The 23,057-nt window shown below is 52.7% G+C and overlaps 1 protein-coding gene across 5 annotated transcripts; it reads left to right on the top strand.

The window, feature by feature from the left end:
* The first annotated feature begins 2,119 nt into the window (after positions 1 to 2,119).
* LOC140459625 (phospholipid phosphatase 4-like) lies at positions 2,120 to 22,677 on the top strand. 5 transcript variants are annotated; one of them, XM_072553922.1, is made up of 8 exons: positions 2,120 to 2,230; positions 7,364 to 7,475; positions 8,660 to 8,768; positions 11,626 to 11,716; positions 12,231 to 12,294; positions 13,479 to 13,603; positions 16,428 to 16,598; positions 20,007 to 22,677. In XM_072553922.1, exons 2-8 carry the CDS (start codon positions 7,405 to 7,407, stop codon positions 20,171 to 20,173), a joined length of 798 nt encoding a protein of 265 aa, XP_072410023.1. In that variant the 5' UTR covers positions 2,120 to 2,230; positions 7,364 to 7,404; the 3' UTR covers positions 20,174 to 22,677. The 5 variants fall into 5 exon arrangements, with proteins under 5 accessions (XP_072410023.1, XP_072410026.1, XP_072410022.1 ...); XM_072553921.1 differs by lacking the exon at positions 2,120 to 2,230 and adding an exon at positions 2,236 to 2,359; XM_072553923.1 differs by lacking the exon at positions 2,120 to 2,230 and adding an exon at positions 5,940 to 6,132.
* The last annotated feature ends 380 nt before the right edge of the window (positions 22,678 to 23,057 follow it).

Raw genomic sequence — 23,057 nt, forward strand, 5'->3', positions numbered from 1 at the left:
ACACAGGGAGAACGTGCAAACTTCACACAGACAGTCACCTGAGGCTGGAATCGAACTTGGGACCCTGGTGCTAACTACTGAGCCACCAGGCTGTCCAATGCTGTGGAAGTAGAGCCTGTATGTAAGGCTGACACAGAGAGATTCTCGATCAGTCTGGGAATCAAGAGTCATGGGGAAGGGGCAAGGAAGTGGGCATGAGGAGTGTGGGATCAGCCATGATTGTATTAAAAAGTGCAGGACACTAGAAGGGCCAATTGGCTGAGACTGCTCCCATTTATCATGGTCTTCTGACATCAGGTAACTGACTCCAGGTTGACCTACTTTGGAAAATTTTATATGGTGGACTTAAAAAGACTTGAAGTCATTGCATTAATACTCATCACATATAACTTTAACCCCTCTGACCCAATACAGCTCAACATATCCCAAGGCCATGCCAAGTATTTATCGTTGACCTTGAGAAATAGAATGGCTCACGTAGAGGGTAACAAGGGGGACTGGAGAGGGCATGGCACACATCGCATCAGTAAAATAGTCTGCAGATGCTGGAAATCTGACATCACAACACAAAATAGTGGAGTCACAAAGCAGTTGAGATACAGAGAGAAACAGCTCATTCTCTTCCAAGTGATTGTCAACACTGACATTAAAAATGAAGGCACCATGGACTTCAAGTTGAGATTTTTGATCTTTTAAATTTTAAGTGTCAAACTTTGATGATTAGACTTGATGCAGAGTATGAACGCATGTTCATTTTCAAGAGACACAGAGTAAACTGAGAGAAATGTAGTGGCTGCTCCTTTGTATGGTCTTTTGTTTATTATTCACTAATGGGATCTGGGTGTCGCTGGCTGGGCCCAGTATTTATTGCCCTGTCCCTAGTTGCCCCTTATGAAGGTGGGGGTGAGCTGCCTTCTTGAACCGCTGCAGTCCATTTGCTGTGGGTTGACCCACAATGCCCTTCCGGCGGTGGGGGGTGGAATTCCAGGATTTTAATCCAGTGACAGTGAAGGAACGGCGATATATTTCCAAGTCAGGATGGTGAGGGACTTGCATTGGGTGGTGTTTCCATGTACCTGCTGCCCCTGTCCCTGCAGATGGTGACATTTAGTTAGAAGTGTCTAAGGAGCCTGGCTGCATTCCTGACCTGATAGGTGTAGATTCTCTGACACGTGGATCATATTTTGTTGTCGCTCGGACTTATCTTTCTCATCCATTGATGGCCATGCCTTCAGCTCTGGGATTTCTCCATAACCTCCTCAATTTCTGACTCTTTGCAGCTTTCCTTCAAATCACAATAAGCTGCCTCTTCAATGAATCTTTCTTCATCTGCCCTAACATGGGTTACTGTTGAATTTGGTTTGCGTTAGGTCTTTGGGACACCAATGAAGATGTCCCAGTGTCGATATTGAGTGGGAGCCTTTGAGACAAGGTTGAATCGACCAACAAAAGGGAGGGAACTGCAAGGTCTGCAGCTGATAGCAACTAAGAAGGGGATTTGCAGACCTTTGACAAGACTTCAGCAGGTTTCTTGAATCTTTTTAAGCCAGAGTTTGACATATTTGTGGTGGTGTCCATGGATGTTTTAGAGATAAATCTGTCCAGGAGATGTGAGCGGTGCTAGCTGGCGAGGCCAGTATTTTACTGCCCATCTGTCATTGCCCGGAGAGAATGCCATCAGAGCCATCAGGATGGAATGGACGGGCTAGCAGACTGGGAGGAGAGGGGCAGAGTAGCCTACTTCTTTTTCTCATGGGTGTCCAGTGGAGGACGAGAGGTTGGCGCTGCAGTGGCTCTCCCAGACGGCCGGCGGCGCTGCAGCGGGAGGACCTCAGTCATTGGTTTGGCGCTGCAGTTGCGCTCCTATGCGGCGGTGGCGCTGCGACGGGAGGACCGGTTGGGTTGAAGTTCGCCGGGGTGTGGAGTTGCAGTGGGACTTCTCTGCGGCTGGCGGCGCTGCGGCGGAAGACTTCAATCGTGGCGCTGGCGCTGCAGTTGCGCTCCTGTGTGGCTGGCGGCGCTGCCGCTGGAGGACCGGTTGGGTTGGCGGGGGGGGGGAGGGGGGTGGCGCTGCAGTTGCGCTGCTCGGTCGGGAGGCGCGGCGTGGCGTGGCAACGGGGCTCCTGTGTGGCGCTGCGGCGGGAGGTCGGGTGGGTGGAGCGGTCCGCTCTTGCTGCCACGTCACAGTTGGAGGTGAACGAGGGCTGGTGTTGTCCGGGTGACCGAGCCGGTGAGTGCAGGCGGAGGGTGGCAGGGGAACTGGACGGAGGGGGGATGCTGCTGCTCACGGGATGTCGGACGGAGAAGTCGCTGATCGTAACCACGCCCTGTATCCATTGTGGCCAATTAAAAACAGAGAGTAAAAATCCTTTTGGATTGTAAAAGGAAAGGTTTGGCGGGGGGGGGAGGCGGAGGAATGAAACGGTCCCCCATCACCTGCCCCTCAACTGGGTCTCAGGATGGGGTAGGGGTTGGGGTTGGGGTAGGGGTAGAGGAAGGGGAGGGATGCCTCACTATTCCCTCCCTCCCTGTTCAATTTACCCACACTGGGCACAGGGGTGCTTTCCAGCGCGTTTTTTTTCCTGGCTTAATCTGCTCTCCCTGCATCCCACAGCTGGGTGGGCTAGCACAGACTCGATGGGACGAATGGCCTCCCGCCTGCCACCCCCCCCCCCCCCCCAAGGGGTCTTTCCTTTTTTTTCAAATTCCTGCCTGGCCCCCTTGCCCACTGCGACCTCTGTGTCACCTGTGGGCACATGGCCGTCGGGAGGAGGCCGCTCGGCCCCTTTGAGCCAGCCCTGACGCTCCGTAAGGTTTTGCCCTGCCGCTCGCCACTAATCCGACGCGGGCCCCTGGTGCCCGCTGTGTCTCAGAGGCTTGGGGTGGGCGCCTGGAACGTTTGGCCGTTGCTCACGGAGCTTTGGCTCACAGAGCTTTGCCTTGCTTGTTTCTGATCGCCCTGCAGCCAGTCACACAACGGCCTGCTGTGCGGTTGACCCCCCACCCCAACCCCACGATCCACTTTGATGGTACGTACAAGGCTGACTCGGTGCCCGCCTGATGTTGCAATGTTGATCGGAGGGGGCACGATTGCACAATCCACTTTGATGGTCCGTACAAGGCAGCCTCGGTGCCCGCCTGATGTTGCAACGTTGATTGGAAGGGTGTTGCAACGATTGATGAGAAGGTGTCTCTGTACACATATAAGGTGGAGGGGTCTTGGGTTTTGGGGTCGCTGAGACCGGGATCAGAGGGCTGTTTCCACTGGCAGGAGGATTGGCAACTGGAGCAGCCAAAACAGAGAAAAAAACTGCTAAAAGAACGAATGGGTGCGTGACAGACGTTGTGACGAGTTGGAAGGCAACGCTTTAATAGACAATAGAAGCAACTTCAACATGAAATTTCCAACGGGCTATCTGAGGGATGATTGGGTGAGGGAGGAACCCCAGCAGGGAGGAATTGGTCAAGATTGTGTGAAAGCGTGCAGCCTTTTCCCATGATCCTTTATCTGTGGGACATTGAAACAGGGAGCAACAGGAGGCCACTTGGCCCTTTACATCTACTCGACCATTTGATAAGATCGTCGCTGATCAAATTTTAGCATCACCTGCACGACCCTAATAATCTTTCATCCCCTTGGTAATTAAAACAGTGTTTTAGAAATGCTGAAAGATTCTGCATCCATTGCCTTTTGAGGAAGGGAATTGCAAACCATCTCAACCCTTGGAAAGCATAAAAGCTGTTCTCTCTGAAATGGGTGTGCCCTGATTTTTAAACCATGACTCCTGGTTCTCGGTTCTCTGACAAGGGGAGATCTCCTCTCCATGCCCACCACAGGATCTTGTGTGTTTCAGTGAGGTCACCTCTGTTTGTTCTGAACTCCAGATGATACAGTCCTCGCCTGTCCAGCCTTGCTTCAGAAAGCAGTCTGCTTATTCCAGGCATGAGTCTAGAAAGCCTTCTCTGACCTGCTTCCAATGCATTAGCATGACTGTGTACATACATTGACTTGGAGTGGACACAGTACTCCGGACATAGTCTCACCTGTGCCTTATTGGACTGAAGCCTGATCTTCTGACTGCTGCATAAAGCAGAACATTCCGTCAGCTTCTCTAATGACTGCTTGTACCTGCACACGAACCTCTTTGGGTTCAGAACTGTAAAGATAGCGTGTGCGTACCCAGCAAAGCTGCAGGCTCAGATTTTGATGCTGAACCTGTCTTTAATTTGTTGTGCAGTAGCAGTTCCAGAATCCTGACAGATGAGAGTCTGAGATACATGCTCGGTTCATGTGGTGATATTCTCCTTTCACATAACACCCCTCACTCAAGAAACAAAACCGCTAGAAGGTTCTTCAGTGCAGGCCATAAAGACCAACTTGTTTGGATTTGTTGGATAATATCCAGAACCACATCTCAAACACTGAACACTTACAGTCCCCTTATTTAAGGATTGATATCAGTACTTGGGATGTGGTTCAGAGGAAGTTTACCCCACCAATACCAGGAGCAAGTGGGTTGTCTTTCACTGCAAGGGTGGACACGCTGGGCTTGTTTTCACTCGAGGTTAGAAGCATGAGGGGTGACCTGTTAACGTGATGCTGAATGGTTTTCACAAAGTGGATTTGGAATGGATGTTCCTGCTTCTGGGCAGAACGACTGGGCACTCTTCAAAAAATTAGGGATCACCTTTTCAGGGCAGACGAGGAGAATTTTGCTCTCTCAACAGGATGTGTGTGTTTGCAACTGTGCCTCAGACATTGTTGGGGACAGTGTCATTGATATTATTTAAGGCACAGGAGAATCGGTTGTTGTGTCGCAGCTGAATTGAACAGAATCGGAGGGTGGACAGGAATGTGTAAGTTGGACCATAACCCCTAAATCAGCAATGATTTCATTGAATGATGGAGCAAGCTGGAGGGGCTGAATGGCCTACTTTCACTCCTCATTGATATATATCTGGCACACTGGGACGTGAAAGTTTTCCCTTGGATGGGGGATTTGTAGTCTAGAGAGTATGTTTTTTAGGGTGAGAGGAGAGAGATTTAAATAAGATATGGGGGTGGTTTGTGGAATGAACTTCCTGAGGGAGTGGTGGATGTGGGTACAGTGACAACATTTCAAAGACATTTGGATAAGTACATAAATAGGAAAGGTTTGGGAGGGATATGGGTCAGGAGCAGGCAGGTGGGACGAGTTGAGTTTGGGATTATGGTCAGCATGGACTGGTTGGACCAAAGGGTCCCTTTCCGTGTTCTATGATGCTTTGGGCTTCACAGGATTTCTTAGCTGTTCAGAGAGAACAATGCAAAGTGAGGTGTGAATCCAGATTCCGCTTTGGAAGGATTGTGATGACGCTGATACCAGGACAGTGTTTCCCCTTGTGGGGGGGTGTTGAGACCAAGGGCACATGGTTACAAATTAGGAGTCTCCCTTGAAAGTTTCTGCTCCGACATGGTCGTTCGTGTTTGGGATTGTCTTCCGATGTGTTTTGCCCACTTCCTTACCAGAGTTGGTTCATGAATGTGACTGCAAAATCAGCTCAGGTGTTTGAAAGATCTTTCTCTTGAGCTTGTGTTTGTTCATACAGTTTGGGGCAATGCAGGAGTTAATGGGCACAAATGCACCTGCAGGACTGGAAATGACTGCGAACGGTGGCTTGGTTCAGGGGAATAGGATATCAAAGGGACATCCAGCACAGTGAGGCCCTTCGACCCATCGAGTCTGCACTGGCCCATCTACACCAATTCCATTTTCCAGCCCTTCCAGACACTTCCAGTGCTCGTCCAAGGGGTTGTTGAACATTGTGAGGTTTCCCAACTCATCTATCCTCCCTGGCTGTGCATTTCACACTGCCACTTGTTATGGAGCAGGACAGAGCCCCTCTCAACATTTCAAATAAGTAGCCCAGCCTCTAACCTTGCTAATTGTTTGAAGCAGATGCAGTGTGGATACCCCAGGAGGGATGTAGCTGACCCAGCCACTTAGTTTTAAACAGAATAGAATTTATATACAAGAGGACCGAATGAAACACAAACCACAGAACACAGAATACCGAGTAACGTAACCTCTCCGAAAACCCAACAGACGATCCCAATTTGATGATGCTGTTCCAAATCCCCATCTGCAAAAGGTAAAACCAAACCTGGGGTCTTCCAGGAGGGAGGTCAGAGAGAGAGTACCCAGCCTGGACCTACTCCTTTGGGTTCAGCAGCTTTTTCCACAATACTGCTCAAAACCCAAACCAAACCAGAGAGAAGCTGAGCTGGGAGAGCTGGCTGCTCCCCTTTCATTGGACAAGGGTTTGTTCAACTTGAAAGCCTTTACCTGAGGCAGTATCTGTTAGTTATTATCACATTGGCCCCCAAAACCCTTCAACCCCAGACTTTTCGGAGTCCTTTGCAAGCTCTCTTTAAAAAAAACCAAGGGCTACGTAATCTCATTAAAGAATCAGCATTGTTACACAGTACCCTCCAGGGGAAAGTGTTTTTTCTCAAATCCCTTCCAAACCTCCTGCCTTTCACCTTCAAATTGTTCTCCTTGTTATTCTCAACTAAGGGGGATAACTGCTTTCTCTCCATCCTGTCTGTGCCCCTTGTCGTCTTGCACACCTCTGTCTGATCCCTTCTCAGTCTTCTTCACTCCAACCCAAGCTTATCCAGCCTCTCTCTGCTGCTGCATAATGCTCTATCCCAGACAACATCCTGGTGAATCCACTGTGCTCCCCCTCCAGTCCAATCCCATCCATCCTGTAGTGTGGGGACCAGAACCGCACACAGCCCTCCAGCTGGGGCCGAACCCAAGCCCTGTACAGTTCCAACATCGCCTCCCTGCTCCGATAATCAATGCAGTGATTGACAAAGGCAAATGTCCCGTATGCCGCCTTAACTCCTCTGTGAACGTGTCCTGCTGCCTTTGGGGGTTGGTGGGCGAGCGCCCCAAGATCCCATTGCTCCTCTCAGCTTCCCAGCGTCCTGCCATTCATTGAGTACTCCCCTGCCTTATTGCTTCTTCCAATGTGCATCACCTGACAGTCGGCAGGTTTAAATTCCATCTGTCGCTGATCAGCCCATGTGATCAACCGTGTGTACCCTTCTGGAACCCAAGGCCTTCCTCCTCATTATCAACAGCTTGGCTAATCTTTGTGTCTTCTGCGTACTTAGTGTATAATACTCCTCCTTTATTGTTCACACACATGATCAGGGGCAGAGGGGAGGCCCCAGCACTGGTCCTTGTGGACCGCCACTGGACACCGGCCTCCAGTCCAAACACCACCCTCTGTCTGCTCGCACTGAGCCCAGATTGGATCCACCTTGCCGAGTGACCCGAGATCCCATGTGCTTTTGTCTTGTCTTTCCAAACAGGTCGGCAGTGAGGCGCTAGGCACCTGAACGCTCGGGTCACCATGCGGAAGAATATTGTAGTTAACCTAATCTGTGAGGTGGCGCTAAGATTATTCCTGTTTGCAGTATTCCTGTAAGTCTTTCTGTTTCCTGTCACTATTCTGTCTATGGTGGTGTTACCTATCTCACTGCTGTAAGGTTTGACCATGGTTACAAGCTGCCAGTCCCCATCACTCCTGGCAAGTGTCCTGCTGTTGCTGAAATCGATGTTATTTAAAACAAACCCCACTGCTGCTCATGTTGGCAGTGTGTTCAGGAGCTGCCATGTAAGGTACAGGAGGAGAATTAGGCCCCCACTTGGCCCATTAAGTTACAACTCACACAACACCAGGTTATCGTCCAACAGGTTTATTTGAGAGGACAAGCTTTCAGAGTGCTGCTTCTTCGTCAAGTCACGAGTGGAGCAGGATCACAGCTACCTAACGAAGGAGCAGCACTCTGAAAGCTTGTCCTCCCAAATAAACCTGTTGGACGATAACCTGGTGTTGTGTGAGTTGGAACTTTGTCCACCCCAGTTCAGCATCTTGGCCCATGAAGTCAGCTCCACCATTCACTCATGGCTCCCCAACTTCTGCCTTCTCCCCATAACCCTGGATCGTGTCTTTCCAGACAGGTCAGCACAAAAATACCAGGCACTAGAAAGCTCGGGGTCACTCCTCAACCTCTCTATCTCTGTCTTAAATACGCTCAGTGACTTGGCCTCCACAGGTCCACACCCTCTGCTGAAGAAATTCCCCACCATCTCAGTTCGAAAGGGTCGTCCCTTCACACTGAGGCTGTGCCCTTGGGTTCTCATCTTTCATACTGGTGGGAACACCTTCTCCACGCCCACTCTCTCCAACTCTCTCTGTATTCTGTCAGTGTCTGTGAGACGTGGGTGGCAGTGGCCAAACGAGCATTTCTGTCCCATCCCTACTCTCTTCCACTCTGTGGAGAGTTGGGAGTCAGCCACATTGTATTGGGTCTGGAGTCACAGGTTGGACAGACCAGGTAAGTTAGGCAGATTTCCTTCCCCAGAGCATGTTAATGAACCAGGTCGGGTCTTTGCGGTAGTGGGCAGTGCTCATTGAGCCCAGTTTTCATGTATTGATGAAGTTTCACCATCTGCCCTGCTGGGATTGTCCCCAGGCTCTGGCCAGGCAGATCCCGTGGTGGGTGCTGCACCCAGCTCCTGATGGGCTGAAGGACGGGCTGGTGCTCTAGGAGAAGGGACTGAGTGACAATTTCCTGTGTCTCTGTGCTGTCTGTATTCCGCAGGATCACTGAGACATTGACTCCGTTCCACCGGATCATCCACCCGGAGGAAATGTGGCTGTACAAGAATCCCAGGAGCGAGCGGGATACTGTCCCCACCTGGCACATGTTTGTAAGTGACATCGGGGACCATTGTGTTCCCCCAAGACCATCTCAGTTCGAAAGGGTCGCCCCGGCTAAATTGTGGGGTGGGGGGGGGGGGGGGGGGGGGAAGAGTGCACAATGGACAGCAGCACACCTGTGATCGTGATCTCTGCTCCAGCTTCATTTGGATAGCTGCAGATGTCTCGCTTCCTCAGGGCCCTCCTGAAAAGCCCCTTCCCCATTCGAATGTCACTCTGCTAGGGCCTGTGAGGTGAAACCCGTCAGCAGGAACCCCAAGAGAAAAGGGTTGTGTCTGCAGCTTTTCTGAGAACATCTTGGCCCTTGACCCGAGGAGGCATTGGGACCTGGACAGATTGTCCTGTCCAGCCCAAAAGCTGCCGCTTGTGTCTAACCGCGTCTTGCCTGACAGCTGCGGACCACGCGCGATCTCCTGAGGAGCTCTCTCTTCCTCCTCTTGGTCATTCCTGTCACTTCAGTACCTGTCCTGACTGAACCAGAGAAGTCTCCGAGACTAGGACTGTAGGCCACTTCCCCAGGAAGGAAAATAACAGTGTGCCTGTTCTCTCTCCCTGTCCCCCTCTCCCTTTTCTCTCCCTGTCCCCCTCTCCCTTTTCCCTCCCTCTCCCCACCTTTCCCCCACCCCAACCTCTTTCCCCCACCTCTTTGCCCCCCCCACCTCTTTCCCCGCCCCTCCCCACCTCTTTCCCCCCCTCCCCACCTCTTTCCCCCCCTCCCCACCTCTTTCCCCCCCTCCCCACCTCTTTCCCCCCCTCCCCACCTCTTTCCCCCCCTCCCCACCTCTTTCCCCCCCTCCCCACCTCTTTCCCCCCCTCCCCACCTCTTTCCCCCCCTCCCCACCTCTTTCCCCCCCTCCCCACCTCTTTCCCCCCCTCCCCACCTCTTTCCCCCCCTCCCCACCTCTTTCCCCCCCTCCCCACCTCTTTCCCCCCCTCCCCACCTCTTTCCCCCCCTCCCCACCTCTTTCCCCCCCTCCCCACCTCTTTCCCCCCCTCCCCACCTCTTTCCCCCCCTCCCCACCTCTTTCCCCCCCTCCCCACCTCTTTCCCCCCCTCCCCACCTCTTTCCCCCCCTCCCCACCTCTTTCCCCCCCTCCCCACCTCTTTCCCCCCCTCCCCACCTCTTTCCCCCCCTCCCCACCTCTTTCCCCCCCTCCCCACCTCTTTCCCCCCCTCCCCACCTCTTTCCCCCCCTCCCCACCTCTTTCCCCCCCTCCCCACCTCTTTCCCCCCCTCCCCACCTCTTTCCCCCCCTCCCCACCTCTTTCCCCCCCTCCCCACCTCTTTCCCCCCCTCCCCACCTCTTTCCCCCCCTCCCCACCTCTTTCCCCCCCTCCCCACCTCTTTCCCCCCCTCCCCACCTCTTTCCCCCCCTCCCCACCTCTTTCCCCCCCTCCCCACCTCTTTCCCCCCCTCCCCACCTCTTTCCCCCCCTCCCCACCTCTTTCCCCCCCTCCCCACCTCTTTCCCCCCCTCCCCACCTCTTTCCCCCCCTCCCCACCTCTTTCCCCCCCTCCCCACCTCTTTCCCCCCCTCCCCACCTCTTTCCCCCCCTCCCCACCTCTTTCCCCCCCTCCCCACCTCTTTCCCCCCCTCCCCACCTCTTTCCCCCCCTCCCCACCTCTTTCCCCCCCTCCCCACCTCTTTCCCCCCCTCCCCACCTCTTTCCCCCCCTCCCCACCTCTTTCCCCCCCTCCCCACCTCTTTCCCCCCCTCCCCACCTCTTTCCCCCCCTCCCCACCTCTTTCCCCCCCTCCCCACCTCTTTCCCCCCCTCCCCACCTCTTTCCCCCCCTCCCCACCTCTTTCCCCCCCTCCCCACCTCTTTCCCCCCCTCCCCACCTCTTTCCCCCCCTCCCCACCTCTTTCCCCCCCTCCCCACCTCTTTCCCCCCCTCCCCACCTCTTTCCCCCCCTCCCCACCTCTTTCCCCCCCTCCCCACCTCTTTCCCCCCCTCCCCACCTCTTTCCCCCCCTCCCCACCTCTTTCCCCCCCCTCCCCACCTCTTTCCCCCCCTCCCCACCTCTTTCCCCCCCTCCCCACCTCTTTCCCCCCCTCCCCACCTCTTTCCCCCCCCCCCTCTTCCCCCCCCTCTCTTCCCCCCCCCTCTCTTCCCCCCCCCTCTCTTCCCCCCCCCTCTCTTCCCCCCCCCTCTCTTCCCCCCCACCTCTTTCCCCCCCTCCCCACCTCTTTCCCCCCCTCCCCACCTCTTTCCCCCCCCCCTCTCTTCCCCCCTCCCTCTCTTCCCCCCTCCCTCTCTTCCCCCTCTCTCTTCCCCCTCTCTCTTCCCCCTCCCTCTCTTCCCCCTCCCTCTCTTCCCCCTCCCTCTCTTCCCCCCTCCCTCTCTTCCCCCCTCCCTCTCTTCCCCCCTCCCTCTCTTCCCCCCTCCCTCTCTTCCCCCCTCCCTCTCTTCCCCCCTCCCTCTCTTCCCCCCTCCCTCTCTTCCCCCCTCCCTCTCTTCCCCCCTCCCTCTCGTCCCCCCTCCCTCTCGTCCCCCCTCCCTCTCGTCCCCCCTCCCTCTCGTCCCCCCTCCCTCTCGTCCCCCCTCCCTCTCGTCCCCCCTCCCTCTCGTCCCCCCTCTCCCTCTCGTCCCCCCTCTCCCTCTCGTCCCCCCCCTCCCTCTCGTCCCCCCCCTCCCTCTCGTCCCCCCCCTCCCTCTCGTCCCCCCCCTCCCTCTCGTCCCCCCCCTCCCTCTCGTCCCCCCCCTCCCTCTCGTCCCCCCCCTCCCTCTCGTCCCCCCCCTCCCTCTCGTTCCCCCCCTCCCTCTCTTCCCCCCCCCCCCCCCCGCCTCCCTGCCTTCACCCCCCTCCCTCACTCCCCCCCCCCCCCCCCTCACTTCCCCCACCAGGCCATTTCATTCCTGACTCCATTGATGGTGATCCTGCTGATGAAGGTGCTGAATCGCTCGGAAAACGGGGATGTGAAGGAGGGTTGTCTAGGTGAGCGACCTTCGTCAGTTCAGTCTCCACGTGAAGCCTGGGCCCAACGGAAGAATGTTCCTCATGGAATAAACGGAGGGAGTCTTTCTGACGCCCCCCCCCCCCGCCCAGAGCATTCCACAGGCTTCCTGCCCCCCACTCCCTGAACCACAAGACGCATCGTCCCTATTGTTGAGCAGGCGAATGCAGCTGCCAGTGGGTGCACAGCAAGATCCCAAGTAAGCGGCCCGACTGAGGAGTTCGTTTGATTGTAATTGGGTGCTGCTTGGGGGGGGCGTGGGTGTCGGATGTTGGTCTGAAACAGCTCCCTTCAGGGACAGGAGAAATGTTTACACTCACACCGTCACTCCCTCAGGAGTGAAATTGATCCTTCTGCCTGCACTGACCAGCGTTGGCAAGCTTGAGAGGGTGGGACTTCCTCTGGATCAATGTACTCACGGATCAGTGACTGTCTGTAATCCCTCCTCCCTCCCCATGCTTCGGCCATCACTAATTGTCGTCTTTTCCCGTGCAGCTGCCTCCCTGGGTCTCGTTCTAAATGGAGTGATCACAAACACTTTGAAACTTGTGATTGGAAGGTAAGTCAGGACACACGTGACTCAACATTTTCCTGCAGCGATAGTGCAGGGGGTTATGTCCCACTGGATGGCCTGAGCATCCGAGCAGGGTCTGGACCTGCAAGCTGAAGATGTAATTCATCGCCTGGGGATTTCAAAACCCTGTGTGTTGCGTCTCGGCTCACCCTCCCAGTGATAGCTCTGAAACCGTTCACCCTTAACGTGGTGATTCAGCACCTCAACTTGAACAAGTCATCAGCACCTGGGCTTTGGAGTTGTCCAGGGGTTGGACCTTGACACACATTGGGTTATCTCCAGAGAGGCACATTGGGAACTCACTGTGTAGTGGTGCAGAATGGCTGACCACAGTGCTGTGACAGAGCATCATTCGACGCCTGGTCATGCCAGTTATTCTCTGAATGACTCCCAGCACCTTATCCTCACCAGCGACCAAGTCATGGCTAATCTCCCCAACCTTTAAAGAGCAGAAGGCATCCACCAGAACACTTGGATCCCTTTGTCCCACAGGGTTGTGCAGTGTTTACTCAGACTGACAGGTACAAAGTTGCACTTGTTTACTAGTTGCATTTATGACAACACTTAAGAGGCATTTGGATGGGTATATGAATAGGAAGGGTTTGGAGGGATATGGGCCGGGTTATGGCAGGTGGGACTAGATCGGGTTGGGATATCTGGTCGGCATGGACGGGTTGGACCGAAGGGTCTGTTTCCATGCTTTACATCACTCTGACTCAATGTAGCTCGTTGTCCCAGTGTTCATACCAGGAATGAGAGTGTTTCCTGTCAGCTGGTTCTGGGATGTTAGGACACCTGTCCGGAGCAGATGAGACTTGAATCCTTGCCCCCCCCCCCGGTCTCAGAGGTAAGGATACTACCATTGCAAAAGGCCCAGCACACGAGTGTTGATGCTGGATTTAATTTCCTCCTGTTGCAAATTTGGGAATGTATCTGTGGTGTTTGGTTCTCTGTGTATTTTGGACAGTGAGGGAGACTGTTGTGACTACTCTCTGGCAAATGCGGTTTGACCAGAATTGCTGCTGGGATTGTCAGTGGGTGCCTCCCATTTGTCTTGGATCTCTCACCGTCGAAATGATTTGACAGAGAAGGTGGTAGGTGGGCAGGGCTGACACATGGGCCGTGCGCTGTGAATGTTCAAGCTGGTGACTGTGTCCTCTGCTCTGCAGGCCACGTCCGGATTATTTTTACCGCTGCTTCCCGGATGGAGTGGTAACGGAGGACATGCAATGTACTGGTGACCCTGGCTCCATTATGGAGGGCCGGAAGAGCTTTCCCAGTGGTCACTCCTCCTGTAAGTACAACTGACCACACGTCCATCAGATAACCGCAGAGACACATCCACGACATCCCCGCCCGCCTGGATCCTTCATTGTCCGCCTTCATGGGATGTGGGGGTTGCTGGTTACCTGTCCCTAATTGCCCCTGGAGAAGGTGGTGGGGGAGCGCTGATTCCTTAAACCACGACAGTCCTTGGGGTGGAAGTTGAGCCACAATGCTGTTTGGGAGGGTTTTTTGAGGATTTACACTCAACAGGAACCAAACAATGCTGATAGCCAGCTCAGGTCACTCTGCTACTCTTGTCCCTCCAGATCCTCAAAATTGTGGGTTTGGAAGGTGCTGTCTGAGGATCTTTGGTGAATTAATGCAGTGCATCATGTAGATGGTACACACTGCTGTGACTGAGGGTCGGTGATAGATGGAGTGAACACTTGTGGATGTGGTGCCACTCAAGCGGGGGCTGCTTTGTCCTGGATGGTGTTAAGCTGCTTGCGTGTTGTTGGAGCTGGCCCCATCCAGGCAAGTGGGGAGTATTCCATCCCACTCCTGACTTGTGCCTTGTCGATGACGGACAGGCTTTGGGGAGTTACTCACTGCAGTATTCTTACCCTCTAACCTGCTCTTAAAGCCACAATATCGAACTTGGAACATGACAGTGCAGCACAGGCCCTTGGCCCTCGATGTTGCGCAACCTGTGGAACCAATCTGAAGCCCATCTAACCGACACTATTCCATTCTCATCCATAAGTTTATTCAATGACCATTTAAATGCCCTCAAAGTTGGCGAGTCTACTACTGATGCAGACAGTCCATTCCATGCTCCTCCTACTTGTCTGAGTAAAGAACCTACCTCTGACATCCATCCTATATCTATCACCCCTCAATTTAAAGCTGTGTCCCCTCGTGCTCACCATCACCATCAGAGGAAAAAGGCTCTCCCTGTCCACCCTATCTAACCCTCTGATTATCTTAGATGCCTCTATTAAGTCACCTCTCAACCTTCTCTCTAACGAGAACAGCCTCAAGTCCCTCAGCCTTTCCTCAGAAGCCCTTCCCTCCCAACCAGGCAACATACTGGTAAATGTCCTCTGAACCCTTTCCAAACTTTCCACATCCTTCCTATAATGTGGTGACTAGAACTGTACACAATACACGCAAGTGCGGCCACAACCGAGTTTTGTACTGTTGCAGCATGACTTTGTGGCTCTGAAACTCAATCTCTCTACCAATAAAAGCTAACACACCACACGCCTTCTTAACCACCTTATCAACCTGGGTGGCACCTGTCAGGGATCTCTGTACATGGACACTGAGATCTCTCTGCTCAACTACACGACCAAGAATCTTACCATTAGCCCAGTATTCTTTATTCCTGTTACTCCTTCCAAAGTGAATCACTTCACACTTTTCCACATTAAACTCCATATGCTACCTCTCGGCCCAGCTCTGCAGCTATTCTATGTCCCTCTGTAACCTGCAACATCCTTCAGCATTTTCCGCAACTCCACCGACCTTAGTGTCACTGCAAATTTATTTTGATGCCCTCATCCAGGTCACTTATAAAAATGACAAACAGCAGTGGCTACAAAACAGATCCTTGCGGTGCAGCACTTGTAATTGAGCTCCAGGATGAACACTTCCCATCAGCCACCACCCTCTGTCTTCTTTCAGCTAGCCAATTTCTGATTCATACCACAAAATCACCCTCAATCCCATGCCTCCGTATTTTGTGCAATAGCCTACCATGGGGAACCTTATCAAATGCCTTACTGAAATCCATATACACCGCATTTACTGCTTTACCCTCATCCACCTTTGATCCATCTTAAAGAACTCAATAAGGTTTGTGAGGCACGACCTACCCTTCACAAAACCATGTTGACCATCCCTAATCAACTTATTCCTCTCTGAATGATTATCAATCCTATCTCTTGTAAGCTTTTCCAACACGATACCCACAACAAAAGTAAGGCTCACTCCCTACTCGGAAACTGCATGAGGGAACTGGAGCTGGATGCACTTCGGATCACTCGGGAGGTGAAGGGGGTTATTGAGAGGAGGTACAGGCAGGCAGTCACACCTCATGTGCGAGAAAAAGGCAGATGGGTTACTGTCAGGGACAGGAAGGGAACCGGCAGACAGTGCAGGGAATCCCTGTGGCCGTTCCTCTTAATAACAAGTACACTGTTTTGTATACTGTTTGGATACAAACATCGATGGATGGTCGAGTGTACTGACCTGAAGTTCACTGTGTATTGGTTGGTGAAGGTCACCTTGTGTCAGTCTGTGGCACCAGTGGAAGATGGAATGCATTGTTCAGCTCGAGCTCAGGCTGTTTGTCTCTCACTCTCCCGTGATGCTGACCACACTGGGCAGTTCCTGTCACCCAGGCACTTGCAGTGATGATGCAGATGAGCAGCCTCTCACTGAGCATGGTGTCTGACACCAGAGCAGAAAGAGCAGGAACAGGCCCTTCAACGCCTCCAGCCCTGCTCTGCCATTCCGTATGGTCATGGCTGATCAGATAGTCACCTTGAATCCCTAGCCCCTCTCTCCCTCCCGATAAGCTTTCAGCTGTCAGTTTGGTCAGAGGTGGCTGACACTGGGGTGGTGTGGATTTGGCTGTGTTGAACTGCTCGCTGAGGAAGGTGTAGCAGTCAGTGTTGTTTGCAGAGGGGTAGTGTTGTTATGCTCTCCACCTGTCCCCTCCTCCCCCCTCCCTCCCAAGCTGAACCCCATGAGAGTGAAGGAGGGAGTTTGGCTGTTGAGTAGAGCCTGTGTTTGAGCCGTGTCACCCGGTTATTATCGTTGTTCTTGTTCTTGTTGTTCCCACACAGTTGCGTTTGCCGGGCTGGGCTTCACCACCTTCTACCTGGGAGGGAAGCTGCACTGTTTTACATCGAGGGGCCGTGGCAAAGGCTGGAGGCTGTGTGCAACACTGCTGCCTGTCTACATCGCAGCCATGATCGCACTGTCCCGTGCCTGTGATTACAGACACCACTGGCAAGGTAAGAACCCAGCACTGACAGTCCCACCCCTCACAGCACCGTCCCCCAGCTCACTGCGAGGGTCAGAAGTTACCACTCTCACACTCTGTCTCTCATATTATCTCTCTCTCTCTTTCACACTCTGTCCTGTATTGCACACTCTCACTCTCTCTCTCTCAGTCACACAGTGTGTTTGGTGCATGCTGTGTCTGGCATATGCTCTCACCCATGCTTTCTCTCGCGCTTCCCCACGCACACTCACGCTCGTGCTCTTGGGTGCTCCCCCATGCTCTTTCGCACTTGCGTACCCCTGTGCTCTCTTGCTCGATCTTGCCCACTCTCTCTTGTGCTCCCGTGCATGCTCTTGCGCTCCCTCGCATTCCCCCGCGCTGTCTTGCGCTCACGCTTCTGGGCACTCTTTTGCGCCTGTGCTGTCTTGCACTTACGATCCCCCGCTCTCGCGCTCCCTTGCTCTCTGTCTGTCCCCTGCGCGCTCGCTCTCCCCCTCCCCATGCTATCACACTCTCTCTCCACACTCTCTATCACTCTTTCTCTTGCTGTCTGACACCCTCTCTCTCCTGCCGTCTCCCTTTGCTGGCTGCATATTCCCAGCTGACAATCCCTCAGCTGCTGCGTTGGGAAAATTCCGACTGAAGCTTGCAGTGGACAGGAAAGACCTCACGTCCCTTGGAGCTGTTGGTTTCCTTGTCTGTCTCTCCTGGTCGTTGCAGTGACCTGAGCTTGATGAGCACCACTGACCTGCTCAGGCCCTGCTTTCTGAGCAGGATGTCTTGTGGAAATGAGCTGTTGGAATTCTCCAGTCCATTTTCCCCATCTGCACGCTGACTAAGTGACTGACTGACAGATGGACGCTGGCTGCCACACCCACACAGCTTCCATTTTCCCTTCCCTCGATTTTTTTATATGTATCTTCTCATGGTGTCTCTCCCAAATCTGACATCGGCTCAACCCTGCAATCCTCTCTGCTCTCCAACTTCCTCCAACTCTGGCCTTGTGCCCATTCCTGATTTTGAACATAACCCCCTCCTGTGCAGTAAATTGTTTCAGTGCCAATCTCCGTCCTTGCGCACTGCCTCAGTCTCCTCCTCAAAGATGCAGCTGAATACCTCCTCCTGGGACTGGACTTGTTGTCGCCCAGTCTCCACACCCTGTGTGGGGCTCAGGGCTGAAATGGGTTTGGATGCGTACTGGGATGTACGATGATTGCGTCGTCCCAATCTGTGATGAAATTATACCAGGTGTAGACAGGCATCGACTGCTCGGTGAAGCTGTGTTTCCGGGAATGCTCAGGAGGAGGAAGTGTAACCCAGTGATGGCCCATTGGACTGTGGATCACAAGATCCCTGGTTCCAATCCGTGAGTACCCTTGGACAGGGAATTGTCATTCTGGGAATGTGAACCATGTGTTCTGTCTGACCATGTTTGTACGTGAGGTTTGAAGGTGAGGAAGTGCACTCCAAAGCAGGCAAGGGTGTTCAGTTTGAAGATGGGAAATTCGAAAGGCATGAGGTACAAATTGGACGGGATGGATTGGGAAGATGGATGAAAAGGCATGACCAGACCTCGACAACTCAGAGCTACGATCCTTTGAGGAGGGCACCAGGAGCGTTGATGAGGATCAGGAATTTGATGTGGCCACTGTGAACATTAACAAGGCTTGAGAGAAGCTTCCTGGGTGCAGTCGGGGCAAGACCTGAAAAGGCCATGGGCTCCTTGGCACAGTGAGACCCAGGGAGCAAGGTGACTTTGTGTGGAAGGATGTTTGTGTGGCTGCAGTTCCAGCACATGGCTTGCTGCTGGAGTCCCTGCTGTTGGTGGTCTACATTGCTAACTTGGATATAAAGGTAGGGAGTGGGCTGAGTGGTAAAGAGAGAGGAGATGGCTATCACACACCAGTCAGCTGGACAGACCACAGTGGCAAATGGAATCGAATCCAGGAAAACTGAGAGATGATTCACTTGGGCAAGGCAAGGGGTTACAGTGTGAAAGGTAGGAGCCTGGGATCCAGTGAAATCAGAGGGACATTTCAGTGCATAGCCTCAAGGCAGCAGGGCTGGTCCATGTGCTGGTGGACAGCATGTAAGATACTTGCCTTTTGTTAGCCAAGGTACAGAACACACAAGCACAGCAATGTTACTGCAACTGTATGAAATGCTGGCTAGGTCCCAGGTAGAGCTGCAAATGTGTTGTTGGAAAAGCGCAGCAGGTCAGGCAGCCATCTAAGGAACATCCTGAAGAAGGGCTCATGCCCGAAAAGTCGATTCTCCTGCTTCTTGGATGCTGCCTGACCTGCTGCGCTTTTGTAGCAACACATTTTCAGCTCTGATCTCCAGCATCTGCAGTCCTCACTTTCTCCTCGGTCCCAGAGAGAGCACTGAGTGCACTTCTGATTATTAGATGACAGGAAGGAGGTGGTTACACGAGAGAAGCTGTGGAGGGGATTTAACCAGATGCTGCTTGGTTTGGCGGGGAGGCTGTTGTCCGCGGAAGATTGGGAGGAGACCTGATGGACATGTCATGGAAGTGAAGAGGGGCACCAGTCAGGTGGAGATGAAGCACTGGGGGTGTCCTTCTCAGGGAAAAGGTGGAAGGCTCAGACTGGAGTTGAGGAAGAACCTTTTCAGAGAGAGGCTGGGGGAAAGGTAGATCTCCCAGCCTGAGACCTTGCTGTTGTTCCATGAGGCAACTTCTGAGCAGTCCGTTGGGATGCCAGAACCTCCAGGACAATGTGTGAAAGGCTGCAAACCTAGCCAGAGGGTAGTGTGGGCATGATGGGCTGAATGGTCTCTTGTTAGGGTCTGTATTTGTAACCAGATATACTGTCAAAAAATGATCAGTTAGCTATGGCTGACAAACAAATTGAAGGGGATGACATCTATTTTTCAAAGAAGTTGATAAAGTCGCAAACCCGAGGATCTAAGGACTCGGTCAAGGAGGTCTGAGGATCTGTGAAGGAAAGGGCGAATATTATTTGAAAGCACTCTGGTAAGAAAGATAAAACTAGAGTGTGAAAGCTTCTTTTCCACAGAGTGTTAGAGACAGAGTCCACAGGATTCATTATGAGGAAAAGAATAGAAGGCAATTTGGAATGATGAAAGCACATGGGATTGAAGATCAGGTGCTGGTCCAGACTCGTGATTGGTTCACAGACTGTCAGAATAAATGAGTCATTCCCCCTTTGGCAGGCCATGACGAGTACGGTGCTTGGGTCTCAGTTGGTACCGCTGTTTGTCAATGACCTGGAGATGGAGACCAAATGTTCATCTCCAAATGTCCGGATGGTCCAGATGGAAGTGGGAATGTGTCCCGTGCACTCATGATGGTATTAAAGAGTGGGTAGGACCGACGGGCTGAATGACCTCCTCCTGCTTGTCCCCCCGGGAATAACGTGCGATCCTTGTCTTGCAGATGTAGTGGCTGGTTCCCTGATCGGATTGACGGTGGCATACACCAGTTACCGGCAGCACTACCCATCCCTGTCTGACCAGGACTGTCACAAACCCTATCCGAAGACCAAGCTGTCTACAACTCAGGAGAGGAAACTCTCCAACCCTGCTTTCAAACTGGACGTATAGAGAGCCAGCGCTTCAGGGATGTGGACCAGGAAACATCCAGCCTCTCCTCGCCGTGTAAACTCGCTTCTCCTTTTATTTTTGGGACAGGGTTTGTGGGCGGGGTGGGGCAACATTTGCACATATTTATAATGGGACCTTGTGCAGCACTGTAACAAGTGCACATATGACTGACACATGCACTTACATGTACACACACGTACACCCGCACACGTACACACACACACACACACACACACACACACAAACACACAATATGTGTGCAAAGAAAGGGAATTAAATGGACCAGCAAGACACCAGAGCATTCAGGTTTAATTAGTTCATGAAGTTAATGCGACTGATTTTCCCCCCCCACCTTTTTTAAAATTATCAACGCAAATCTTTTATTGTTCAAATTATGCTCGCATCTAAAAATTCACAAATAAAATCCAGATCATTTCAAGGCAATACTACATCATGGTTGTAAGAAGTAAGTGCGTTTCTGAAGGTGCTGAGGGTTTGAGTGCAGGAATGTGCTGAACCGACATGTTTTGGAGAGTTCACATCAGTGCCCCATCTGAACATTACACCATACTGTATTAACTGAGACCAGTGCCTGGTGTTCACTCCCCAGAATAAGAGTGGAGGGATATCCTGTGAGCAGGGGTTCAGGTCTGTGGGTTTAATCAGAGTTTGTGTCATTCCAGCCTCAGATCCCCATGAGGTGTCCCAGTACATGCTGAGTCACCCACAGACCATGCTGGGAAAGCTGAGCAATTTTCCTCACTGACCCCCACCCTGATCACTCCCTCGTCACTTTGACTGGTGCCAGGAGTTCACTTCCAAGAAATGCAGTCAGAAACCTTTTTCCAATTGCCCCAAATGAGGTTCACGCAAACATTAAAGCTTGGAGCAGGCCATTAAAACCCTTGAGCGTGCTCTGCTATTCAACACCATCATGACTGATCTCACCTCTGCCTCGATGTCACATTCCTGACCTTTCAACCCGTTTCAGACTGAAAATTAGTCCATGTGCTCCTCCTATTTATTCAGTGTCTTGGTATCCCCCGCCCACTGGGCAAGTGAACTCGGCGGATTGACGGGATATGTAATTTCATCTCATTTCTGCCCCCCCTCATCCCAAAACTGTGCCCTTTTAGAGGTACAGCTCTCGTGTGAGCCAAACTCAGGCACCCACAGCCCCTCACAACGGGTCTGTACAGCCAATTTTCAAAAGAACCTGTGCCTGTCACCTGTGGCACTCATTTTTGTGAGACACTTGCTCACCCTGTGGGGGCAAAACACACCGCAGTACGGCTGTGTGACCGTATCAGTGTTGAGATGGTTCTGTCAGGGAGATGGGTGGCAGGCTGCTCCTCAGTTCTGCCAGGCAATTCTCTTGCTGCTTCCTGGGGTAAACCCCAGCTGAAGCTGTCTCCCTTGAGGAACCTGAGGGTTGTTTCTGGGGCTGAACCCCACCATTACAGCCTTGCTAACCAGAGATGGGACCATGCATGCAGAGCCCCTCCCTGGGCTTTGCTTCCTGACCTGACCACACTGCTGCGTCTGTGGAATTGGCATGGCATCGTGTATTTTGTACAGTGTTTTGACTGGGGGAGCGGGGGGAGTTAGTTCTTCCTGTGGGTGGGGGTGTAGTGTGGTTCCAATGGCCAGACAGCAGCCTGTTGACATTCAGAGCACTACAGATCAGTGTGTCTCTGCTGTGCTGTGTCCAGGGAAGGGGTGCCCAATGTACAGTGCAATTTGCGAGGGGGGATGCTTGGATATGACAGCAAGGTCCAGATGTATCCAAGCTGAGGACTTGGTTCAGTGCAGTGACCAACAGTCACACAGACATGCACACATCTCTTTTGCAACCCTCCATCTCCACTACCCCACAAAGCTGCAACATTGCACAGAAGGTAACCGCCCAGAATGGGGGGACCTGTTCCTGACCCTCCTGTCGATGGCAGGAGCACGGGTCTTATCAGAGCTGCAGTCTCATTGCTCTCCGGCAGATCGGCTACTGCCTACACGATGCACTGAAATTGTTCCCCTCCTCTTTCACCACCTTCATCTCTGGCTACCCATCTGGAAGGTCTCAAGTAGAGGTCCTGTCCAGCTGCAGGGTACATACTAGGGAGAGCTGTACCATCTTCAGACCTGCTTTGTACAGCAGCTTCTGGTCCCTGTCTCAACGACCCAGAGAATTTGACCCACCACCAACCTTGCTGCTACTTTGAGATTCCAATGGGGTGCAGTCCCACAGGCAGAGGAAGGCTGAAGCAGCACATTCTTGCGCTGTTGGTGTTTACCTCCTGCCAGCCTCTGCACCCAGGGCTGCAGGAACCAAATATTGTGTTTGTCAGTGATGTCTTGTAGTGTAAATATCCAGGGGCAGACTGTAATGTGGTCCAGATCTGTATTATGTCCCACACACCACCTGCAGCAAATAATGTCAAGTCAAGCCTGTGTATTCATGGAAAGTATTCTGTTTTGTGTTGAAATAAAACAAAGACTGAAGAAGACTAAGGTTCTCTGCTATTTATCAATGAAGGCATTGCACAGTGACACTGGCAACTGTTGATGAGTTACTGTTCCCTCATAGGCGTTCTGAGCCCCATGTCCCTCTGACCCTTGAGATGCAGGGCCCTGCATATGTACAGCTCGGATTTATTTCAGTATAGATACTATTCCCTCAGACGTGCTCCAGGTTCACAGTCCGGGGTGGGTGACAGAGAGAGATCTGTAATGTCTGAGTGTCGCAGTGGCCAGGCTTTGAATGTTTTGTGTGATTTTTTTGTGAGGCACCTTGTGTTTTGAGTACCACCTGAGACCTTTAAGCAGGTCAGCCTGCGGTGATGCTCCTACTGCAGTACTGAGGGTGTGCTGCACTGTCATCTTGCAG

This window comes from Chiloscyllium punctatum, chromosome 35 (assembly GCF_047496795.1).
Source record: "Chiloscyllium punctatum isolate Juve2018m chromosome 35, sChiPun1.3, whole genome shotgun sequence".
Lineage (NCBI taxonomy): Eukaryota > Metazoa > Chordata > Chondrichthyes > Orectolobiformes > Hemiscylliidae > Chiloscyllium > Chiloscyllium punctatum.